The sequence below is a fragment of the Amphibalanus amphitrite genome, unplaced genomic scaffold (genome assembly GCF_019059575.1).
Source record: "Amphibalanus amphitrite isolate SeventyFive unplaced genomic scaffold, NRLGWU_Aamphi_draft 000599F_arrow, whole genome shotgun sequence".
Taxonomy (NCBI): Eukaryota; Metazoa; Arthropoda; class Thecostraca; order Balanomorpha; family Balanidae; genus Amphibalanus; species Amphibalanus amphitrite.
The window spans coordinates 260,098-277,786 of NW_024882093.1; the positions used below are offsets into that span (position 1 = coordinate 260,098).

Below are 17,689 nucleotides of genomic sequence, written 5' to 3' on the forward strand. Positions count from 1 at the left end.
GTACGGGTCAAGGTCAGGTCAGGTCACGAAAGGTCACGGTTTTCACTTTCTGCTACATGGGCGTGCGACACAGTTTTATGGCTTATTTTTCACGCCGAATCCGATGGTGATGGTTATATGTGACCCCAAGTCACTGTGCTGGGGATAAGTGTGCATTGAAAGCATAAAAAATCGTTTATACCATACATAACTAAACGAGGGCCAAGAAAAAAGTCAATTTTTCAATTTTTATTTTTGACTTAAAAATGCACTTTTCTAGACGAGCTTTGTCCCAGGAATCTAGTGGTGCCATTTGTTTTCACATGCGATGTTCAGAAGTGCCTCTAATTCACGAAAATGCTTATGACGTCACCATGCCCTATGCATGTTGGAGCTATTTTTTACAATTTGGGGGTCAAAAATCAAGATAGAAAGTTGAAATTTGGGACATCTAATGTTCTAATAGAGCTCTATAGCATATATTCGTTTTTTTTGGAAATTCCCAAATTTTGGATTTTATTGGATGTTTTCCAAAAATTATAGTTTTTTTAATTTTTAGAGGTACCTAAAAAACGCATTTTTATGGAAAATCCGAGATAGCCACTTTAAAGAACTCGTTGAGCTGCGTCTATTCCTTTCCTTAATTTGCAATTTGCTTAAAACCGCGATTTTTGGGGATTTTTTAAATATTTACCATTTTTGTGACTGAAAACGCCATGTAGTTACATCACTAAAATCGATATATCTCAAATTTTTTGAAAATTGTTTCTTAAAAATTGCACAGGAGACGTCAAATTGATGGGGGAGAAAGTATGCCAAGTTTCAAGTAGATAGCGTAAGCGGTTCATGAGTTATTCAAGAAAAACGGAGGGGGGTGGGGGTCAGATCCGACCCCCCCCCCCCCAGGCGGTCGCGGGTTACCTGTCATAGGTGCCCTCAGTACCGTTCCTCCAATTCTGGCCCAAGGCAACGCAAGAGCGCTGCCGGCAACTAGTTATATAGAACGAGTCTGCTACTCGATATCTGAACGGGTCTCCAGGCAGAGTAATTGCGTCACAGTGGCAGTGCACGGGTCGAGCTGGCCTGGCGCCCTTCCGGCTGACAGAGTTGGCAGTTCCTAGTTCCTACTACCCGACCACCTGCACTGCAGCGATGTGTTTCGTCAGTTTCCTGGGAGAAAGCCGGCATCTCTGTCATATACTCACTCAAACGCTATTTTGCGCTGAAGAGGTTTGCAGACCCAGCGATGTCTGCTGGGAGCTATTTTCCCCAGCCCACGGTATAGATTTATAGAATACCTACTTCCTAGAGGATGTTGTCGTGTGTACTGTGTAGCGAAGAAACAGTTCCAAGAAGCAGCGAAGTGGCAGCCGTACGTACAGCCTTTAGGACCATACAGAACCAGTCGGCTATGCCTGATAGAGTTGGGGGAAATCAATTAGCAGTAGCTTGTGACCACACCCAGAGACGCCATAGGTTCGTTGGGGCACCGCAAAGTGGTGCATGGGGGCAGAGAGCGTTACCTGATGTCTGTGAGGTAAAGCCGTAGAGGGCGCCACATATGTAGGAACTGCACGTTCGAGGACTCCCGGCCCCTGTCGTTGGTCGTGGGTTGTCCGGGACGCCAGCTGATGAGAAAAACACTGTAAGGGCACCACAAGCGGCGTTCGGTAGATCTGCACCGCTCAGTGGAATGATAGAGTAACTAGCGATAGTAGCGGGTAACAATATTCGAAGAACATTCATTAGGGGAGAGTGGGGTGGGTTGTATCAGTTTTTACTCCGAGACCCATAAACTCGTAACTATCCGTGATAAACTCATTATTTCCATACTGTCCCCTTCCTTGATTCTTCTGCTTTTTTTGTGCAAAGTAACTTTTCCGCTACCTCTACCAGTTTTTCTTCTACGGTCTGCCGAATAGAACAATGTTTTTGATACAACTTGCCCCATGGCTTGGGTGAGTTGTATCACATGGTGGGGTAATTTGTATCACTATTTCACGTTTCAGGGAGTGTGCTTGCTACTGGTTTTGAACATAACAGCAACAGGGGTTAATACAATGTATAGGTATGCTCAAAGGCTTCACTTTATTAGACCAAACTTAGGTCAATGCAATCCGAACGAAACATCAACAGACTAGACGCAAAAGTGGCCCGTTAAGAGCAAAGAAGCCAACACATTGTGCCGAAATGGAACGAGCATTGACTAGCTACCTACAAACGCGAGCCAGGGCTTAGCTTTCGCGATCAAAAGCAACATACCCATACATACATACATACATACATGTTACAACATACCCCACCCGGCTCTGATACAACATGTACCTAGTCGCCATCTTGGAAAAACATCCTCGTGCTAAAAAAAACAGCGGACAGCTGGAGAAATCCGTTTTCACTCACGCAGCCTTAGAACCTACCCTCACCACCGCTACGGAGATCTTTCAAATTCGTGCACATCTAAATGCCCAAAACACACATTTTCTTGCAACTTATTTTTTTAGAATGACATTAAAAAAACATAAAATCGGCTCTCACCTCGAGACGCGTCCACTCAGCCACAAGACAGAACAGGGAAAGATGGCGCCCGGAAAACCTCGTCGGCTGGTCGTGTCGCGAGCGCCATCCATTGGATAAGTTTGGCACAATTCGCCCTGATACAACTTGGACATGATACAACTCTCCCCGCTCTCCCCTATTCGCCACAGTGAATCGATAGGTATCACCTCGAGACTCATTTTTTATTAGCTAGCACCTGCCTACCCGTGAAGTTTCGGCTCTGTTTCACTGTCCGGTGTACCTAGTTCCCGTTCCCCCAGACGGGCGGCGTCAGCGTCATAGATTTTCTTTTTTGTTGAAAAACCCAAGGGATGAAAAATAAGTGGCCTAAAACCGGTGAGAAAACTAGAGTTCGGGGTACCCTAGGGTGATCTCTATTGTGTGCCCCCCCCCCCAGTCTGAACGTAGTTCCCCCGCCCCTGCACTGCAATGACGTGTGTTTCACGGAATACGGTTATCATTTTTTTTTTTGCAGCGAGTTTTGTTCAGGTGTCTATAAAAAATCTGAGTAAGTTGACCTATATCTAGCATTCTAAAAAAGCTCAAGAATATTATGCAAAAACTATTTGTATGATAATGTATTGCACTTAGGTTCAATGCTGACTATACCTACTCTGGTCTCTCGGTCTCTAAAAAGCAAATACCATGCACATTTTATTTCTGACTCATCACTCAGCGTCAGCAGTATACGACTCAAAAATGGTTCCATCACAATTGTCGATGTATAGCAAGTTGTTCACCTACATTTATACCAAAAACGGTAAATTTATGTCTAGTGAAATAAACTAAAATAACCAAAATGCCTGCGAAACCAAAATAGCCATGACACATCACACAAAACGTTTCGGATGATGATAACAACACATAGGCATATGTCAAAGATATCATTTGAAAATTCGACTAACTCGGCACAATCGCACCCGCTGTCACTCTGAAGCAGCATTCATAAGTTACGCTAATAAGATGATGTATGTTTGAATGCATTTATGTATGACCAGTGATGAATATTATATACCTTCCCTTGTGACATATATACCTCATTTATAGCAACTAAAATACATCAAAACATTCATTATCACTCTGTCAACGCGCAGCATGCTCACCGTTCCTTTCTTATAAACAAGAACGCAGAATGACGTAATACTATATAGCACGCAAACGTCGAGTATTCTGATGACTAGGAAGATCGTAGGGTTTTGGCACCCCTTTCGTCGCTGAGATGCCAACGTATGACGTTACATGTCCCCTGGCAGCCAAGCACCTGACGTCCGTTCGGAAAGTCTGACATGGCGTGACGTCATAGCGAAGGGCCGCTGACACCACAAGTTGCGGATGGAACGTCCCTTCAATGAGTCAGGAGCACCGCATATTCAGTGTCTCGGCATCGTGTTATACCAGCTGTGACAGCTTACATTGGCTGTCAGCATTACACACTTTCCGACACTTGGCTTTTCAATTCACCGAGTCCAACACCACACATCACCTATAATGACCCCGTGATTGTCCTTGACCCAGGTCGTTCACAGTCCCTCCCAAGGTCAAGGTCACGGTAGGTCAGGTCACACGGACGCTTCGTCTATGGTGGTGATGCTTCGGTGTCGGTTCAGGAAATACCTCCACGACTCACGCAGCGTATGCCTGCCATCTTCTGTCGTCTGCAGAAGAGAGCGTCTCCGCCTCTTGTCGGCGTGCTCGTGGCCCTGTCCGTTCAGATTGTTCTCATACTCGCTCAGCATGAGGTAGTTCTCCACCTGGTTGCAGGTGGTGATGTCGCCGAAGATCTCCAGCTCCTCCAGGATGTGGTCGGGGATGTCCATGTCGGCGATGCCCTCCTCACTGATACACGTCAGCTCCTTCTGATTGGCGTCCAGCAGCTCCATGATAAAGCTCGGCTGCAGGGTGATCCCGATCGGCAGCGGAACGTCCTCCTCCGGAAGGCTCGAGCGGCGCTCCGTCTTCTTGCAGTCCTCGCTGCACTCTCGCTTTGTCTTGTGGTGTTTGCGCGCGTGCCGCTGCCGCCGCCGGCGCCGGTGTACGTCTATCAGCGAGATGGTCAGGCTGCCCATGACCACGAACGTGCTGGAGAAGTAGAAGCCCGCCTTGCCGCCGGCCGTGACGTTGATGTACCCTGTGGACGTGGAGAGGGACGTTAGAAACTTGTTGTTGTACGAACGGAACGAAAAAGGTGCATACGTTACGAGTCACATAATCCTATATGCTTGAAAGTGCCATAATGGGGAACGTCCAAACCAAAGGGAACGAATAACATTTGTTAACTAAATGAATGAAACCGATAGCGTAGTTGCTAAATAAATGAATATGTTCTCCCATTCTTCATTGCTCATGTTCACTGCTAGACATGCGAAAATGATAACGGAACTCCTTTAGCTAATCGCAATTTGCATTACATCTTCACGAGCCCCTTGGTTATAGTCTATTTGCCCCTCTGTCATTGCTTATCACGCACGAGTCTAGCGGATTTCATCCCATATATCCGCTCTCTTCTCTCCCGTTCTCTTACTCTCTTCCTCACCTCCCCGGCTCTCATCTCTCTCTCTCTCTCTCTCTCTCTCTCTCTCTCTCTCTCTCTCTCTCTCTCTCTCTCTCTCTCTCTCTCTCTCTCTCTCTCTCTCTCTCTCTCTCTCTCTCTCTCTCCCTTCCTCTCACCTGCAATTGGCACTCCCAGTGCGATCGGTATCGCCTGCGAGCACTGAATGAAGCCCCACGTGCTGGCGAAATTTCGGGCGCGCACTTTCTCATACGCAAACATCTTCAGGCTGTAGCTGTAGGCGCCGCAGAAGAGGCCGTACACCCAGACGAAGAGGACGTAGCCGCCGTAGCCGCGGACGGCCGTGCAGCCGAGTATGGACACGCCGCAGAGGAGCGCCGAGGCCTGGCACAGGTACTGGCGGCCGATGCGGCACTCTGTGCTGTTCTGCACCACCACGGCGCCAAAGGTGACGCAGCCGAGCACCCAGGCCAGTCCCAGGTAGGTCTGCAGCAGCACCAGGGAGCCGGCCTCCACACCGTCCCGCTCCGCCTCGTGCGCCTGCGGGGGAGAGGGGGTATGGGACTACTGGTAGGTCTGGGACTAAGATGGGAGCAACCAAGTGACAAACAGTTTCACTAAAATGACTTCATGATGTATGAATTCCTTCATGATTCATGTATTACTTGTGCAAATGTGTTTGATGAATCTAACAGCCCTCAAACACCCTGTATTATGATAATGCCGCATACCAGTAACGCTGTAATGATATGATAACGCCATGCCATATCGCTGAAATAGTGATGCAGCGGTGACCACTTACAATGTAGACAAGAGGGGTGTTCAGACCAAACGAAGACAGAGACGTGGAGAGCAGGAGAATCTGCACCGTCCGCGACTTGAGCGTGGTCAGATCGAAAAACGGCGGCTTGTCCTCCGACTGCGGGCAGACGATGACGACCGATACGTCACTGTTGTTTGTTGACACTCGGTCACCTTGGTATGGTTAATGCTCACTCAAACGTCACTGCTTTGAACGAGTTCATAAGCGGCCTGCTTCGAAAGTGGAACTGTCGAAATGAATTGACTATACCTATATTTCATATTCATACAAAACGCTAATCTCATCTTGTTTCCGAATTGCTTGTCGATATAAAAAACATATGTCGCTATATCGATTTAAAAAATGTGACGTAAAAAGTTTCAGTGAGAAATGGGATCAAGTGTCATCATGGATGGGATAATAGGTACCTACTATTAGATATCTTATCATTATTTCATCCAGGGTATCACTATAATAAATTATCGCTAGAATGAAGAATCCAACTGCAACAACTCGGCCGACACAACTCAATAATTACCTTATTGACCGGTTTCACCACTTTATTTGCCGTCTTCTTGTCTTTGACCTTGCGTTTTTGGTTTTTGAGGTGCAGGATGGCCCTCCTCTGGGGGTGATAGAGGGAAGCCGACCGGTAGCACGTGCCCAAGAGGAAGGTGACGAAGACGGCCCCGGTGACGGCCTGGAGGCCGAGCCGCCAGCCAGCCCACCTGAAAACATAGAGGACAACAGCCAACAGGCGTGGGGCTCATCAGAGGCAAATATCGGCAAACGGCGCTACTGTAAGAAAGGGGCGTTAGGCGTACGGGATGGTTCTGTGGCAGAGTGGTAAGGATGCAGTAAAAGTCGGATATAGTTACCTATGTGATTATTGATGAGTCACGAAGGTTCAATGCAGCCCCCTAATAATAGTCCATTGGAGCTAATAAGAGCGCATCCGTCTGTTTAAATAGTGATAAGTTTCTGAGCTTTTACAGGTGCCACCGCATCGTTCTCGTAAAAAAAGAAGTGATGCAGCTATTCCACTCTTTGGAAAACATACTATTCCCGTTAAAGGCGCATTGTCTTTGAATGGCAGTCTGTCGAACTGCAATTGCAGCAAAAATAGTGATAAATTTCCTTTTGTTCAGGATCTAACTCACAATATAAGCATAAAAACTCACAGTAAATGATACAAAATACGAAAATGCGCTGAAGTATGTGAGTTTATTTATGCTTAGATATTTTTACTGACGCTGATATTTATACCTACTTACCCCACCGTGCCATTGACGAAGACTGACATCACGGTGACGCCAAGCCCGCTGCCAGAGACGACAAAGATCTCCACCAGCTCGCGACGCCGTTTGAAGTATTGACCGACCATCAGAGCCGAGCTGTCTCGGGTCATACCCACACCCAGACCTGGGGGAAATAGAGGTGGGGGTCAAACAGGGTATCATACCCACACCCAGCCCTGGGGAAAATAGAAATAGAGGTCAAACAGGGCGTCATACCCACACCCAACCCTGGGGAAAATAGAAATAGAGGTCAAACAGGGCGTCATACCCACACCCAACCCTGGGGAAGATAGAGATAGAGGTCAAACAGGGTATCATACCCACACCCAGACCTGGGGAAGATAGAGATAGAGGTTAAACAGGGTATCATACCCACACCCAGACCTGGGGAAGATAGAGATAGAGGTCAAACAGGGCGTCATACCCACACCTAGCCCTGGGAAAATAGAGATAGAGGTCAAACCGGGTATCATACCCACACCCAGACCTGGGGAAGATAGAGATAGAGGTCAAACTGGGTATCATACCCACACCCAGACCTGGAGAAAATAGAGGTGGGGGTCAAACAGGGCGTGATCGGTGATACCCACACCTAGCCCTGGGGAAAATAGAGATAGAGGTCAAACAGGGTATCATACCCACACCCAGACCTGGGGAAGATAGAGATAGAGGTCAAACAGGGTATCATACCCACACCCAGACCTGGGGAAGATAGAGATAGAGGTCAAACAGGGCGTCATACCCACACCCAGCCCTGGGGAAGATAGAGATAGAGGTCAAACATGGCGTAATACCCACACCCAGCCCTGGGGAAAATAGAGAGATAGAGGTCAAACAGGGTATCATACCCACACCCAGACCTGGGGGAAATAGAGGTGGGTGTCAAACAGGGTATTATACCCACATCCAGCCCTGGGGAAGATAGAGATAAAGGCCAAACAAGGCGTCATACCCACAACCAGCCCTGGAGGAGACAGGGTTACATAACATACAGAGCATCATATTCTTTTTTTAAAGGGAGATAATGACCTTTTTCCACAAAATCTGAGTTAGGACCATTTTCTGACAAAACACAACAAGTTATAATGTAAATTAAAACCATTTTGCTCAATTCGGTACCTTGCCGCAAATATCTCAACTTGAAGTCACGTTAGCGGGGAGCGCTGAAAATGACCGTTGAATAAGTACTTACATCACTTTTTGGTACTTGCATGTAATTTTGTAAAATGAGCGTATTCCTTACATTTGATCTTCATCACATCTAGTTAGTTAATGGTCGTCTATAGTGCCTTCAAAAGATATTCATGGTTTGGGGGTGGTTTATGCCTAAATTTACGCAACTATTTTCCCGTTCATCATCTGACGCCATATGCTGCTATTTTAGTAGCAACGACTCAATTTTGAATCGGTCCCGCCGACTGCACAATAAAAGAAGATAGATACCTACAACACTTTTGCGGCATCACTGAAAAACTTGTGCAGTACTGTTATCAAAATTCTCATAACACCGTTCGACAAACCTGAAGTCTTTTGAAATAAATATGCTTGTATTTTTCGCTTCAGGCTCTGACGCCAAAATAATGAATTTCGTAGTCGCAATCGCAAGATTTGGCTGCGTTTCTGGCGCATGCCGTTCATTTGTGGCGCAAAATAATACTTGGAAACAAAGAAGAGTAGGCACTATGTACCCCCGAATTAGAATCTAATTAATTCTAAACCGAATTAACTATAATTCAAATTAGAATCCTTACAACCAAGCAACGACAAGGCGATAACATAAACAAAAACCCAAGCGTCGCTGTTTGAAACAAAAGCGCCATATACTGCGACTTTTTTGTAGAGAAGGACAACGCATTTCGGTGGGTGTTGCAAGTACTGCAAGTACTGCTTCTTTTTTGCAAAAATAAAAACCTTTTTCACATACGAAAATGTGGTAGGAAATTTTCATATTTTATAGAAACTACAGTAGAAATAGTATAGATGTCGAGTAATTTTTATTTAAGAAAAAAGAAAGCTCATTATCTCCCTTTAAGGCGGTTCGGTTTTAGTTATTTTCTCGTGATTTGGTTGAAATTTATTTTGGTTTTAGCATCCACTACATAGTGTAATAACCATACCATAGTAACCATGGTGCAATAAATAGCATGTTATTTGCAATAACATGTTACTTACATGTTGTTTATTACACTACGTAGTAACGGTGAAATTGACATCATCCTTAGTGTGCACTGACCAGAAATTTATGCATGAATTTTCGTATTCGTGTAGGAAACATGTTTTTATTGGTCGCATCAAACGAGACATCGACGAGCCATTTGCTCGAACGTCTTCCATTATTGCGACGAATGAATTTTACCCCGAACATGACTTCTTTACATTGTCTCCAGAGACGCAGTGTAAGGCATCGAATGCGAAGGATCGACAAGAGCATACATGTAAAGTAAGAGCAATAAATCTTCATTGGCCGACTGTTCTTAAACTATAACGAAAACGCTAATGCGGTTTCTGATATTGTCTTGAGATTGATGTGCTATATCAAAAGTAGAAATCACAGCCGCCTTTAACCTACAAAACACAATACAAATGAAAAATAGGCTACAATACCCTAAGAAAACTCAGCTTTCTTCACCGAAGGCGGTTGTGCAGCTAAGATAACTACCTGAAAGTAAGATGACCGGGTGCTATCATTGCAAATGCATACCGAAGGAAGCATAGGAGCTCACATTCTGAGAAGCATAAATTTGTAGTCTGGAGAGGAGCCCCACATGCAACAGTGTGGGTGAACGGGCAAGGTCATGCTGGAGCCTCCAATTGCGCAGCATATTTATCACAGTTTGTCCTTCAAATAGAATGGCGCGATCCGTTGTTGTGAGGTTGTGACTTCTTGCTGTATTATTTACTTGCAAATTCAACGGGACAAATTAACCGTGTATGTAGTAACGTAGAAAAGCGTGGTAAATACTCTGCAATTAAACTAGCGCATAAACTGGAGATCGCCGAACCATGTTGCCTCATGAATGCCTTGTGAATAAATAGCACAAGACTTGCATCTTATGTTGACTGGCCTCTGAACACACATTCCATGAATTAACGATGACGGTCCATGTCTGCCTTTATATTTGGAGAGGCACCGGGCGGACCTCAGTGCAGCCTGCGCTGTGGCAGCGAACGCCGCGTGATCAGCTGCTTACAACGGCCATGAAGTCAGGAGCTGAGTCCCGAGCTGCCCTGGAAGCGACTTCAACCGAGCCCAGTGGATCTCATCTTCGGGACTATAGAAGGAAGTTTCTCATCCAAGCATTGGAGTGATTGATATACCAAAAAGAGACTTCATCCGGAACAAACCTCAATATGGCGACGGGGAGAAACCGAAACAAGACGCTGATGCCATCAAAAGACGGACAAAAAAGCTCTGGTTCTCTGAGAAGCGCTGACCTTTACCAGATTCTAAGAGCACAGCTTCGTGGAAGAAACCAGAAGCTCAAACAGAGAGGATTTCACGAACTTCTTGCCGAGGAGGTGGCTGTGTCCAAGATCGGAGAGTTCTACTACGGAGAGAAGCTGTTCGCACGCCCCGAGGATCCCAAACTCCGCGCCCTAGCAGACAGGTACGACATGATTCCGGAGCAGGCGTTCAGGATGACCGGAGGACCGGTGGAAACGATGAAAAACCCTTGTCGCTGCGCCGATCTGACATGTTTACAGATCCAGGGAGCCCATCTGTCCGGGAGTGCGCTGGAGGGAAGCGATGTGACTTTCAATGGAAACCCATTCGAGTGGTCGGACATCGACGTAATGCTTCAGCTGGGACCTGTTGAAATCGACAAAGACATGAAACGAAATCCGACCCGATCGCCAGACACCATTTATGTCACCAAGACCAGCGTTCCACAGAAGGGCTTCTTCCTGCTTCATCACGTGCCGCTGCCGTCGTGTAGCAGGCACGACCCCATCCCCTTCTCCGGGCATAGGCTCAAAAAGAGGCTCATCAACACCATGAAAATGAACGGGTTCAAAAAATTTCGACACACCACCAACGTGAGATCGCTGCAGAACTTCACCTTCGAGGGACCATCTGTCGCGAGCACAGACCAGATCACCAGCGCCGACATGGTCATCTGCATCAGCTTCCCGCACTGGCCGAGTCAGGAGTTCTGCTCCAGAAAGCGCCATCACAAGCACCCGGGGGGAGAGCTGGTGCAGCTACTGTGCGAAACTCCCGCGCTGCTGGTGCCCGTCGGCTCGGCGGACAGCAGCACCAAACTGCACGAGTGGCGTCTGTCCTTCTCCAGACACGAGTACCTGGTGTACAAGGCTCTGCCGCGTGTCCTCAAGGACTGTCTGATCGTCTTGAAGTACGCCAACGCTGTCGTCAACGGGCCAAAAGCGGCCATCAAGGGCTTCCTGCTGAAGACAAGTGTCCTCTGGCTTGCAGAACTCCACAGCGAAGACGAGCTTAACAGGAAAAGTTTCCACGACTGTCTCCTGATGGTGCTCGACTTTGTATACCGCCGTGCCGAGAAAGGTCTGCCGTGCTACTTCTGGGCCGAGATCAACCTTCTCGGCAGATGTAAACCCGAAGACAAGGAGAAGATCCGTCAGTCTGTCGACCGCCTCAAAAAGCATCTGGAAGATGCGGTGCGCAATATCGTCGCTGTCTTCACACGCTACGACGACAGTGGCGTGCGGGACCCGCGCCTGCCTTCCCGGAACTATGATGACCTGCGGAAGTTCATGTTCGGGAACGATGCCACAGCGCGGAGAGGGGAGCAAGACTCAGAGACGTGGATGACGGAGGAGAACATGAGGAAACTCTTCTCGTCCCGAGCACCCCTAAGCACTCTCCACGACAAGGTGCTGAGGACGCTCAGCTCACCAGACAAGCTGAAGCGGTGTCAGGAGGCCAGGAAAGCCAACAGGGCAAAGCGGTGGTGACCGGACTAGCGTCTCGGACTGGAAGGGTGAAAAGCTGTGCCGACATAGGTCCTCGGTCATAAGCAGTGTGTATGGCCATGCATGGCTATGAGATCTGTGAGACGCTTCCTAGTGTAAATAATGTGCAGTACGTCACGCCATGTCTTGCATAACTGATGTTCCTTCATTACACGAATAGTCATTCGCTTAGCAAATACTTACTGTGATTTTCTTCACTGCATCATAATAAGCTCTTCAGTCTTTCCTAGTCCCACAGTGATGGGATGTCTGTGGTGAATTGAATAATTAATATATCATCGACTAACACATCAACCGTAAGAGGTAAAGTGTGGGACCAGGGTTGCTTTTTCCAGTTCGGTACTCCAGAGATGCGGAGAAACAATTGAGTTTTTTTTTTCGTAAAAGGCGCAATATCACTTCGATTTGATACCTACTGACATGGTTATTAATTGATTTTTAACCATTGCACTTACATAATATGGGGAACGGACCCCCTTGGTTTTTCGCAAACACCTCGCGCAAAAAGCAAGCCGATCGCAATGAAACAAATAGTAGGGGAGGATTGGGTATTTGGCCGGCTAGCCGCCCCCACCTTTACGATATCTGACCAAAAAGAATGAAATAATTCTAGTCTCTATTCATGTGTCATTAACCCTCGCCGGCCGAGGGAGGGGGGGGGGGGGGGTGCCGCCCCCCCCATAGGTTTTTTTTCGCGATAGCTCCAAACACGCTAGAGATAGAGGGCTGAAACTTGGCAGACCTGACTTTTGATCCAAGCCAGATCTTTTGACACCAACCGCATTTTTGGGTCAGGTCAGGTCACTGACCTATGACGTCATAAGTGAACCTCTGCACGGTCTTAAAGGGACCATCCCACCTTAACATTAGTTTTGAGTTGAGATAGCCAAGTTTGCGGCCAGGCTCAGAAACCACCATTTATCCTGGTCGCAACCCCCGCAGCTTTATGGTGTTCAAGAAATTTCTTCCCTTTACTTGCAGGGTGGGACCAGCTTAGTCCCTATCTCTTAACCATTAGCGGTTTTTTGATGACGTCAGCAGTCATTTCAACGCCCGCCATTCCTTGAACCCGAGTTTTGCTGACCTTGAGCTCCCTTTTTTATCAACGTGAAATCCGTCGTCGGCGCTGAGAAAGCCTATTGCTTTTCATTTTAATTTGAATATTAGAAGATACCCACCACTGGAACTTGGACTGATATTATACCAAGGCCGAAGATGATCAAGCTGCCTGCTATATCTGGAGCTTGGTGTTCAACTTCAACATGGAATAAAAAACAAAATATCAAAGCAAACTGGATATGGTACTGCAAGTTAAAGTCCAAAGAAATTTGAAGAGCTGACAATTGACATTAATTCTTTCCCTGCAAGGTTTCCATATGGAGATCACAGTCACACCATGAAGAAATATTTTTGATGTTAACAGTTGAAAGGGGATTTATCTTCCAGTTTAGACGAAAGACGCTGCTGACTGTCTTTGGAAAAGGATGTCGGCATGAGGTGCAATTGTGCTTGTGAAGTGGTTATAACTGGTCTTTTCACAGTATTAAATTGAATGTGCCATTGCAGCCAAGTGTGTTATCATGTAAGGTAAAATCAAAACTACAATGTTGGTTTTACGAGCATTGAGAAGGCTGGTAGGTAACACCTGCCTGTGCTCGTAAATCATGCTGCCAGAGTATTCTAAATTAATTTTATCATACACTTTTGTTGTCCAGAATGGTTGCACTATTGTTTGGTATCATATTATTCCATGTAAATATGGTAGTGTAAAGTCCGACCAACATGTTACCAGATTTGAAGCTGTTACGTTACCTAAGTACCTGTTTTTTACTGGCGTGGTGAATGTCACCTGGATTTTGTTTTGAGGTGCAGACCTAGTAACTCTGACTACATGGGTTTGAAGCTATTATCTATTCTGTTTTTACTGGCCTGGTGAATGGCGACTGATGTTGTCCGTGGACCGTGGATGGCACTGAAACAAATTTTGAGTGTTTTGTACAGTGTTTTAATACAATGCTGAGGGCTGAAAGTTGTCTTGTTTAGAGTGGTGAAAGTTCAGGATATGCCAGCCACCATGGTGGGTCAGAGTTAAATGTGTTGCAGTCAGTTCGGCTTCGGCAAGCACACGGATGGGCATACGCATCGAGACCTGCTCTGCCATACTTTCAGCCAATTTTACCTAGGTAAGTCTTTTCTTTTTTCTGCCAAAAGCTATGACATTGTGAATTTCAGCACTGTGGCCTGTGTGTAGCTTTCAGGAAAGCAATTCTAAATAAAGCTCTGATAAAGTGCAAAATCAGCAATGCAGCCCTCTATTACATTTTCTACAACATCTTACTTGTTCCTTGCATGGAGAGAAAAATGCAATGTTATGAATTCGTTTATTCACATAATTTGACAAGCATGCAGTTACCTGCTACTATCACTGCACAAAACAGAGCAGAAAACATCAGTTGATCAAACACAAGACATAACAGAAGTTTACAACATAGGGCTGCCGAACCTGCTTCCTCCCACCACAGTTGATGCCATTTCCTAGCCTGGCTTGATGTGAGCACTGAATAGCTGCTTTGTCTAATTAAAGCTCACTACCATTCAACTTAAACTACTCTCTAGTGAGAGCGTTCAGTGTTCATAGCAGCTCGACAGACGACAGACAACAAACATCTTGACAAACCAACCAGTATTTGATTTGGCTAATGATTTATGTGCTTGTTGTATCATGGCCAAACTACTTTAACAGCAATAATCCCTGTTTCATCTTGATCTTGCTTTTATTTCCATTTGAACTCAGATCTTGAAACAATCATCTGAAGTGATATCAGATACTGGCTTCTGTTTCTCTTGAAAGCAAGTTAAAACAACAATGATAAACTAAGGCAGGAGATGTGAGTTGTGGCAGTAGATTTTTGATCCAACATATGTCAACCTTATATTGCTTGAGACCTCTGTGACAGACAAACAAATATTTATAGTTTTTTGATAGTTTGGATTCTTGGCTTGATTTAGCAGATCAGCTGTGAACCTTGACTTTGAAATCACATAAATGTCATGGTACCCGAACGAATCCTCGCATGACATTTCTTCGTAGCACAATTTTTCGTCCGCATTTCTTCGTCTACAAATCTTCGTCGGTGTATTTATTTGTCCCTCAATGCTTACTCTTGCATATATTTGCGTTGAAGAAGAAATGCGAGCCGATTTTCATATACCCTGGTGCGAGACAAAGTAATGCGATAGGTACGAATAAATGCCCTGACGAAGATTTGCAGACAAAGAATTGCGATACGAAGAAATGCCATAAGAATTGTCCTGGAATCCTTTATTGGCCATCATATATTGACCTTGATAAGATAAACGCATCATTCGCGCAATATTTGTCGCACTTTGATACCAAACTATTGCTTCCAAATGCCGACGTAAAGAAAACCTTTATGTGACGTCATAGAAACAGCGGATTTCCCTAAAAGTAAACAAAAATAAAAGTCTTATATCTCGAAAACGGGTGAATATTTTCCGGTAAAATTTGGTAGATGTTCATTTTCGCTCTTTGTGATTCACGCTACATCACTTTTATGCCAATTCATTAACTTTTTTGAAGGTGGGAGGGTCCCTTTAAGATGTCGCAACTTCGCAACGCCCTCACTGCCAATGAAGATGTCACAGGGAAATGAAACTTGCAGGATCTAGTATCCATTATGAATCTCACAGTCACAACCTGTATATCTCGGATTTTTCCTAAAGGTCATATGAGGTCAGGTCATTTTCGTGACCTCACCATTATAAGTCAATGGGGAAAAATGAAAACTGCTATTCTGGCGCCAGGAACGATCTACAACTATCTCAAGCACACAGAATCGTGATTTGATGCACTCCTTGCAAGGTTAGATGCGTCACTTTTGCAATGTTGACCTTGCGTGACGTCATTTATGACGTCATCAAGGTCATATTAGTTTGTCGTCAATAACTCCCGATCAAATTAAGGTAGCGAGTCAAGAAAGCCACAAATGGACTCAGAAAGACCTGCCGAATCCTATGGAGGACCTATGCCGAATCGAATGATATGGGACATGACCTCTTTCGACCAACTTCGTGACCTGGGGGTGCTGACCTGACCTTGACCTGAGGTCAACACCCTAAGTTTACCTGACCCGAACAAAAAGTATATCATTCGACGCGCCTGAGCGAGGCAAATACGATGCTGCCAAAATCGCGGCTCTGCGGCCGTTTTTTGCGAAGTTATTCACTAAAAACTGAACCGTACCTTGGGGCACTTGACCTGACCTCAGAGGTCACCGGTTGACCTAGGACCTTAAAATCGGGTACCAATCTCTGCGTCTCGTAACGGCGCACACGCTCGTTTTTTCCGCGACGCGCTAGCTCCACCAGGGGCGAAACGGCGAGGGGGGGGGGGTCGTACCCCCCTCGGCCGGCGCGTATGTAGAAAACCAATAGGTCCGGCGAGGGTTAATGGAACTAATCCGTGGAATTTAAAAAAAAAATATCCCCCGTAGCTTTCTTCAAAATCGATAAAACATGAATTTGATTAGAAAATGGTAAACTTTACTTCGGTTAGAAAAATTGTATAGCATGTAGAATTCGGGCTGTAGAAAAACTTCGACATTGCGGTTCCCAAACTGACAGTCACATCTCCAGCTCACAAACACTATCGCCAACTTGTTTGCAGACATCGAAAGGTTACGAGGTGTGAGGATTCGAGACTGAGTTGATTTGTTTCATTGATTGCTAAGAATTTTTAATTGAAATTAGTCGTTTATTTCCTTACTAGAATAAAAAGTTCACGTTTTTCCCAAACAATGCCACTCAGTTGTCACTAATTTTAAGTTGAATTGTGAAAATATCTTTTTTGTCACAAATAAAATGCAAATGTTTGATTGAGTAGTGTATGCAAAGGAAGCGCATTTTCAGTTGTGCAGGAAAATGCTGAAATAAGGCCTGAGTCAAAATCATTCGAATTTAAGTCCTACACCGAGTCAGCCTAAAAATGCGGATAGGACACATGTCTGTATTTGTAATTGTATTTGTATTTAATTGCTGATGCTGAAGCTGATCGCCTGTAAAATAAAAACAAGGCCCTAAATTCGAGAAAACCTGTTTTTATAGGTCTTCTCGGTCTAACGAGAACGGTTCAGAGCCGAAAGGATGATAGGAATTAGTGGGAGACATTGGTACATGGGCAGCCATCCTGGCGCGCCGACGAGGTTGGACCCGCATCTAACAGTGGGCAAACTGCACCCGTGACCCAGCCCCGCAAACGGTCACCCTACAGCGCGTCAGCCTGCTCCTGAGGAGCTACTCACGTGGGATGAAGTTGACCGCCTACCCCCGAACAGACAGTTAGAGGTAGGTATGTAAGAGAAGGATCTGACTGTCTTGAGGATGGAGATGACGGAATAGTGCGAAAACCCATGTCAGTCAAGTCAGCCCATATTCAGCCCAGATTCAGCCCGGATTCAGCCCGGATTCGGGACACCTCAGATCGAGCTGAAACTGGCACATAATGTAGGCCGTGACATGCCCAATCCACAGTCCGAGTCATTCGGTGGCACTCCCAGACGTTTGACCTACCTA

The 17,689-nt window shown here is 45.8% G+C and overlaps 1 protein-coding gene across 2 annotated transcripts in view; it reads right to left on the minus strand.

Annotated features, from left to right (window-relative positions):
- Positions 1–3,176: 3,176 nt before the first annotated feature.
- The window catches only part of LOC122394561 (monocarboxylate transporter 10-like), a 58,457-nt gene continuing 43,944 nt past the window's right edge, over positions 3,177–17,689 (minus strand). For both annotated transcript variants that reach the window (XM_043391528.1, XM_043391527.1), the window contains 5 exons: positions 7,121–7,268; positions 6,385–6,574; positions 5,847–5,963; positions 5,203–5,584; positions 3,177–4,663 (listed from right to left, as the gene is read on the minus strand). In XM_043391528.1, the coding sequence (XP_043247463.1) occupies positions 4,095–4,663; positions 5,203–5,584; positions 5,847–5,963; positions 6,385–6,574; positions 7,121–7,268 (1,406 nt within the window). In that variant the 3' untranslated portion in view covers positions 3,177–4,094. The remainder of the gene's footprint in view (positions 4,664–5,202; positions 5,585–5,846; positions 5,964–6,384; positions 6,575–7,120; positions 7,269–17,689) is intronic.